This window comes from Mirounga angustirostris, unplaced genomic scaffold (assembly GCF_029215605.1).
Source record: "Mirounga angustirostris isolate CCGP_5_RB_7025 unplaced genomic scaffold, mMirAng1.0.hap1 SCAF_7, whole genome shotgun sequence".
NCBI lineage: Eukaryota > Metazoa > Chordata > Mammalia > Carnivora > Phocidae > Mirounga > Mirounga angustirostris.
Genome location: NW_026991715.1, coordinates 50,860,199 through 50,867,665, shown reverse-complemented (window position 1 = coordinate 50,867,665; position 7,467 = coordinate 50,860,199). Strand labels below are relative to the sequence as shown.

The 7,467-nt window shown below is 35.4% G+C and overlaps 1 protein-coding gene across 14 annotated transcripts in view; it reads right to left on the bottom strand.

The window, feature by feature from the left end:
* Window positions 1-727: 727 nt before the first annotated feature.
* Window positions 728-7,467, bottom strand: part of ERBIN (erbb2 interacting protein) — a 129,955-nt gene continuing 123,215 nt past the window's right edge. For 13 of the 14 annotated variants that reach the window (XM_054512304.2, XM_054512308.2, XM_064596180.1 and 10 more), the window contains one exon: window positions 5,619-7,450. In XM_054512304.2, coding sequence (XP_054368279.1) covers window positions 7,343-7,450 — 108 coding nt within the window. In that variant the 3' untranslated portion in view covers window positions 5,619-7,342. Of the gene's footprint in view, window positions 1,933-5,618; window positions 7,451-7,467 lie in introns of those variants that run through there. The other variant, XM_064596179.1, reaches the window with a different exon arrangement.

Sequence of the window (7,467 nt, the reverse complement as noted above, 5' to 3'; positions counted from 1 at the left end):
AGACCGTGAGCGAGCACACAAGCAGGCAGAGTGGGAGGCAGAGGGAGAAGCAGGCTCCCCGCTGAGCAAGGAGCCCAATGCGGGGCTCAATCCTAGGACCCTGGGATCAGGACCTGAGCCGAAGGCAGACGCTTAACGACTGAGCCACCCAGGCGCCCCACCACTGTTCTTTTTATAATCATTTTCACCCTATAAATTCCAACTTAGATTTTACTATAAGAACTTAAAGTTAATCGATATGTATAGTTTCTTTTAGAAAAAGTGGAATTCTCTTCTCACTTGTAGAGATCATCTAGTATTTTACAACCACATTCTTACTTATGATCAACATAATTACACTACTTTTGCTCCACTACATCTGATTCTGGTTATTATTCCTTGGATCCCAAATCTACTTTTGAGATTTCTCATTTTGTTCCAATATATTCCCTGGTATTGGTTCAAATATATACCTCTCTTTTGTTGAGGCTCAGTGGGAGATTAATTTTGAGAACTTTAATTTCTGAAACTGTCTTTATTTTACCCTCTGACATGAAAAACTTTAAATATCCCTGCATCCAAAGTCGGTCATTAAAGTTGTGATTTTGTTCACTTTGCAAGTAACTGCCTTCACATTTTGGAATATAAGATACTCTTTTTGAAACTTTAAAAAATGTTCTTTATATCTGATCTGAAACTTTGTGAAGACATATCTGGTGTGCATGTTTATAGTTTTTGTCTGGCCACGAATGGACCCATTTGGTCTGAAGACCTATGCTGTGCTTCAGGTCTAGGGCATCTCCTCAAGGTTTTTAAAAATTTCCCTCACTTCATTGTGTATCCATACCCTTTTCTCCTTTTGAACTCCTATTAGATCCATGTTGGAACACAAGACTTTTCTTTCATGTCTCATTTCTCACTATTTTTTAGTTCATTTGCATTACATTTTATGGAATCCTAATCTAAAGAGCTTGCAAATTTGCTCTTACGGATATCCTTCCTATTCTTCAGCACAACTACTGAATTTATAACAAATTCTACTTTCCATTATAAAGATATTTAAATGCTTCCCTAACAGCTAATCTTGCAAATTCAATAATCTCTTTCTCCCTGAGAAGATAACATTTCAAAATAATGATTTCTTCAAATATTGGTACTTCTGTTTGGTGACTCTCTTCATGGTGTTGCTTTTCTTCAAATGTTCAGTAACTATTGTTCTCATGTTAATATGAACTTGTGTGAGAATGTTATTTGCTTACTGCAAACTATTTTCCCTAATCATGGGCAAAAGGAAGGACAGGACATTGGGTAAGCCTGGTAAAATGGCTTGTACTGGTTTTTCCTTCTAATAAAATCACTCACATACATCATCTTCTGCATAGTGCTTGGCATAAAAAAGGTGGGAATTATAACCAACCTCGTATGATGCAGTACTCCCAGCGTTATCTACAACTCCTTCTTGATCTTTTATTCTCTCTACTTTTGAAGCATCCCTGAAGCCAGATTCACCTTTCATGGTAGAATTCTTTGGCCCTATCTGCCCTAGGATTTCAAAGAATTCCTTAAAATTTATCCAGTGCACTTTTATTTCTCCAAACTGTGGAGATTAAACAATACTTTTACCTATCATATTATGAAATAATCATCTTTTCTGTCACTTCTAGGGATGTGGATGGGAGGAGCTTGAAGGATGCACCAGCGTACAATCTTGAACAATTTACTTTGTGACAGCTAAGCCTGCACATGGTTCCTCCTATTCTTGGGAAATCGAATGCTCTTGAAGGATGATCCAAATGTGAAAGATGTTTTAATACCCATTCTGGGATAGCATTAGTTCTCAGAGTATTAGGTTTTGCTTTTCATGAAGATGAGGAGCCTTCCAAATCATCCACCCTAAAAATCCATGCTCTGTGCATTTTTCTTCAATGCTTAGCTTAGTTTTCTTTAGTTTCTCTAATGAAAAAAAAAAAAAAAAAACACATTAAAGAAAAAAGAGATCCTTCTAAAGCTTGCCTTAGAGGAACAAAATTGTTTTTATTAGATTTAAGGAACTTCAATTCAGGAAAAATATGTATAAGACTTTAACATGTTTTCATGCAAAATAAAAATAGCTCTATTGAATCATGGTGGAAGGTGGTACAATTTTACACTATGGAGTTCTTCCTTTACTGGTGATATGTGAGCTTCTCATATCATCCTATAATTAGATTGAGGGCTGATTAAGAAGCTAGATGGGCCACATGAAATCCCAAGGGAGATCATAATTTTCTCTAATTGTTATATGAAAAGGAAATTATCAGCAGAATTATTTTTTTTTTCCAGTCTTTTTCCTAACAATCCTGTAGAAAGATTTTAGGAGTAACTTAGTTGTTCTTTAAAACAAAAGCTGAGAAGATTCTACTGAGGGGTTTTTCCTAAAAAAGATTTTCTCAGTTTAGAATGCAATTGTTTCACAAAGAGAATGAATGCATATTCCTAAAAAAAAAAAAAAAAAGAAGATAGCATTGTCTTTTAAGTTTTCCAAAATTGTAAATGACTATGCTGACTATCCCCTGGGATTAAAAATTCTGCAGAGAAACTGCAGCTTTAGGTATAAAATAGACAACCTTTTCTGAACTCTCTATTAGGAAACAAGGGGAGAGGTAGGGGCGCCTGGGTGGCTCATTTGGTTAAGCATCTGACTCTTGATTTCCGCTCAGGTCATGATCTCAGGGTCGTGAGTCTGAGCCCTGTGTTGCGTTCCACACTGAGCGTGGAGTCTGCTTAAGATTCTCTCTTGGGGGTCGCCTGGGTGGCTCAGTCGTTAAGCGTCTGCCTTCAGCTCAGGTCATGATCCCAGCGTCCTGGGATCGAGCCCCACATCGGGCTCCCTGCTCATCAGGAAGCCTGCTTCTCTCTCCTCCACTCCCACTGCTTGTGTTCCCTCTCGCTGTGTCTCTCTGTCAAATAAATAAATAAAATCTTAAAAAAAAAAAAAATTCTCTCTCTTGGGACACTTGGGTGGCTCACTCAGTTAAGTGTCTGCCTTTGGCTCAGGTCATGATCCCAGGGTCCTGGGATCAAGCCCTGTGTTGGGCTCCCTGCTCAGGGGGAGCCTGCTTCTCCCTCTCCCTCTGCCCCTGTTTGTGTGCTCTTTCTCTCATTCACTCTCTCAAGTAAATAAATAAAATCTTAAAAAAAAAGATTCTCTCTCTCCTCACCCTCCTCCCTGCAAAAATGGGAAGGGGCACATGGCTGGCTCAGTCAGTAGAGCATGAGACTCTTGATCTCAGGGTTATGAATTCGAGCCCTACTTGGGCATGGAGAAGAAAAAGAAAGGACAGGAAGAAAGGAAAGAAAGGGAAGAAAGGAAGAAACAAGGGAAATACCTAAAAGTTGGAGCAGGCTGCCCATACCATCTAGATTACCTTGTAAAAGACAAGTGGTATTGGGGTACCTGGGTAGCTCAGTCGTCGAGCGTCTGCCTTCAGCTCAGGTCATGATCCCAGGGTTCTGGGATCGAGCCCCACATCAGGCTCCCTGCTCGGCAGGAAGCCTGCTTCTCCCTCTCCCACTCCCCCTGCTTGTGTTCCCTCTCTCGTTGTGTCTCTGTCAAATAAATAAAATCTTAAAAAAAAAAAAAAAAGACAAGTGGTATTTTATTCCCTTGTACATCAACTATGTGTATTGTTTTTGATGAAACATAAAATTATTCTGATTTCAGGGGCGCCTGAGTGGCTCAGTTGTTAAGGGTCTGCCTTCAGCCCAGGTCATGATCTCAAGGTCCTGGGATCAAGCCCCGCATCAGGCTTCCTGCTCGGTGGGGAGCCTGCTTCTCCCTCTCCCACCCCCCCTGCTTGTGTTCCCTCTCTTGCTGTGTCTCTCTCTGTCAAATAAATAAATAAAATCTTAAAAAAAAAAAAATTATTCTGATTTCAGTTTATTTCATAAGAAATCTATTTACTATACATTAAACCAAAAAAATAAGCTAATAAGAATTTCAACAGAAGGAATGAAAAAAATAGCCTTTGAAATAGATTTCTCACCAGTCTTGAACTAACTGGAAAACATTTCCCATTCCAATGGCTTCCTTTAGAAGTATAAAACAGTAATTTAAGGTAAACTACACTTCCTCCATACCCAGAAATACAAGGGTTTAAAGTGCCAAAAAATTTATTGTGTATCTATGACAAATTTCTCACCCTGAATTTCATAAAATAAATCACATAACTTTAAACAGCGGAAGTTTATCACCTATTCACTGTGTTACTTCAAGCATTCTAAATAAGGACAAAAATTTGGAATGTTTTACAAATGCTGATAAAAATATTACATAGCTGCTAATAGGATTTCCTTTTAAGCACAGCAAGTTAATACTTAAAAGTTTAGTTCTGTTTATGCCAATGTAAGTATTTAAAGAATTTTTCAGGGGCTCCTGGTTGGCTCTGTCAGGGGAGCATGGAACTCTTGATCTTGGGACTGTAAGTTTGAGCCCCACGATGGGTGTAGAGATTACTTAAAAATACTTAAAAATTTTTTTTTCAAGTATATACACAACTTCAAGTCCAAAGAGTTCAGAAAAATACATAATATGTAAGAAATTTTAGAATTTTATGGATTTAGATACTGATTCCCTCATGAATCAGCCTGTCAGTTTATGTAAAGAATTCTGTACAGAATAAATTATTCTGAACATATAATTTTTAACAGTTTAAAATTTTAGGGTGGCCAATTTTAAACACTATCACTAAAAATGAGAGAGTTTTGGTTGTGATGGTTTGCTACATAATATTTAAATGTCAGTTATGGGTATGGGCCTTGACTACAAATTACTCAACAATATGTAAACTAAAAATGTCTTCTTCATTTCCTTGGAAGATTTAATCTTCTATTCAAATTTCGAAACCTTATCATTACCAACCAAAACAAAAATTCTAACGAAGAGTTCTTACTTCATTTTAATTTTCCAATATTTTAGAGGAAAATTATGGCTATTTAAGTGCGAAACTGTTTTGCTATTAATTTTTTGTTATATAATCACATTACTCTTCCTTGGTAACTAACTTTCTTACTCAACTATATGTGTTATAAGAACATTAAAAAAATTTTTTTTAACTAACTAGAGGAGAATAAAATACTAGTGCATGTAATACTTGCTGCACTTGTAATATATCAATATAATATGCAGACAATTAACTTAAGGTTTGATCACTAATCAGTCGTTTTTTGTGGCTATTTTCCTTTTCCAAAATTATCTGTGTATCTGATGTAAGATAAAGTAGTTGAAAATGTCACAATTATATCTATTTTATGTATTCCTTATTAAAAGTAGAATGTGACTGAAAAATTGACTGAAATAAAAAAAGGATGTGCCAAAATTAGTATTTTAAAATAAACTATGAATAAAGGGAACACCGAGGCTTGTCTTAAGAAGCTGTTTGTCATTGTTTTTTTTTTAGAGATTACAACACACATACAGTAAATGAATTTTATCAAAATACATCACATTTCTTCTACTATATCCATAAAAATCAATTCCTATGTAAATAGTACTGAAAAACAACTAAAATGAGTTAAAATTTACAAAGAGTTGTTAAAGGGTTTCAATCAATATTATTAAAACTATACAGTACAATAACCAAATGATAACATCTTGAAAGAAGTGCAATATTTGAGTTCACATCTTTTGAAAATTACTGCCTATTTACTCTGACTAGCAAGAAAGGAACGAGTTCAACTCCTTTTGCAAAAATAATGTAAATTGCTGTTTTTGCTAGTCCTATAAAAGTCTTAATTAAAACAAGGTTGAAGAACAAAGCATAACAGATTAAAAATTCCAAAATTATATTTCTTAGTAATTAAAAATGAATTGCAATAACTGAATATTGCTCTAATGAAAGGCTCCAGACTAGCCTCAACTAAAAACAGTTATTGGTCTTCTGTGGCACTTTTTTCTGGTCCAAATAACCATGCATTAATTCTTACCACTGCATGTTACTCAAATTTTATTGAATTACAACGACAGAATAGAAACAAAATTAATGGTTTGGATGAACAAATTAATAAACATCTACGAAATATTTGTTACACTAACGAGGAACAAAGGCAGCTGGTGGTAAAACACTATTCTATTACACTGATACACTTAGAAACCCTTTAAAGACTCTGAAGTGTCGAGTTCACATTTAATGTTACCTGTAGGAACAGCCCTTTATTTGAATACCTTGACACACTGGTAGGCCTCAAGGACCCATCCCTTTGCTCTACAACTCTCCACAGCAATTCTCTATCACTGTGCCAATTTCACAAACTTGCTTTGGTTTCCTAGCTCCATGCGTACTGTATTTCCTTTTACTTTACCAAGGCAATGTGAGACCAAACAAAATCAAGAGGCTTTCCTAAATCTGCTTACACTTTGTGTTACAGCAACACAATCTTTTAAAACTGGCCATTTTAGTTTCATTTGCTGCTTAAAATAAAAATTATAAATTAAGATTAAAATGGAATACTAATTATAAAACAGATTGCAAGGACCACCATTTGCAAAAAATCAAGAGATTTCCATATCACAAAAAAATGCATGGACATGCATCTACAGAAGAGTTAAAAATTTCCTGTGACTAAAAAATTAAAAATTGAATCACCAGTAGCAAATGTACTGTCAATGGCTATGACAAGAACAGATCCTGTAGAGCTCATAAAATGCAATTATCGTCTTTATTTCTTTAAAAAGACATTACATTTTTATTGCATTATTTTATTAATAAAAACATTTAACAGCTGTTTTTTCAATCTTTGCTTCCAGATTTTTATAGGAATTAACTGTTTTAATCTGGCCTTGGAAAGTGAACCCACCAGCACCACCTTCACCTACTCACTCTTCAATTCAATATGCACATAGCAAAAACCAACACTTCAAATCTCTTGCCCACATTAAAAAAAAGTAGTTTCAGCAGAAAAACATTAATACGAGTTGAATAAAAATAAGGGCACAAAAGCTATGAGACAGAAAGCTCTGCCATCTGTCTCTGGGCTACAATCAAGGCTAACTAGAGCCTTGCACAGAGTTCAGTCATGTGTATGAAATCCAAAAATAAACCTACAATCTATACAAAAACAACATATGTTTGTTTTTGCAGCCTTGATTGCTATGTTTAAAAACCTAACAAGAACTTTTATATGGTATGAATTCAACAGTCTCCCCTATATACTGTACAGTGGTTCTTTCCCTCTAACCACAAGTTCCATTATTTCATTAATGTACAAATTTGAACATAATTTTTTGAGTTCATCTTTACATATAAAAATAGTCAAAATATTAATTTCCCCTGCAAATATCTTCCAATAAATCTTGCTGCCTTCCCCCTTTTTTTGTCCTCAATTCTTAAGAGGAAACCTCTCGTACAATGATGAGTTCTACTGTGTTCTGGAAAGTTTTTAGCAAGGACACTGCTTGTCCATGTTCAATATTGATAAAACTGTAGCCATTAGCCTAGAAGAAAAAAGAAA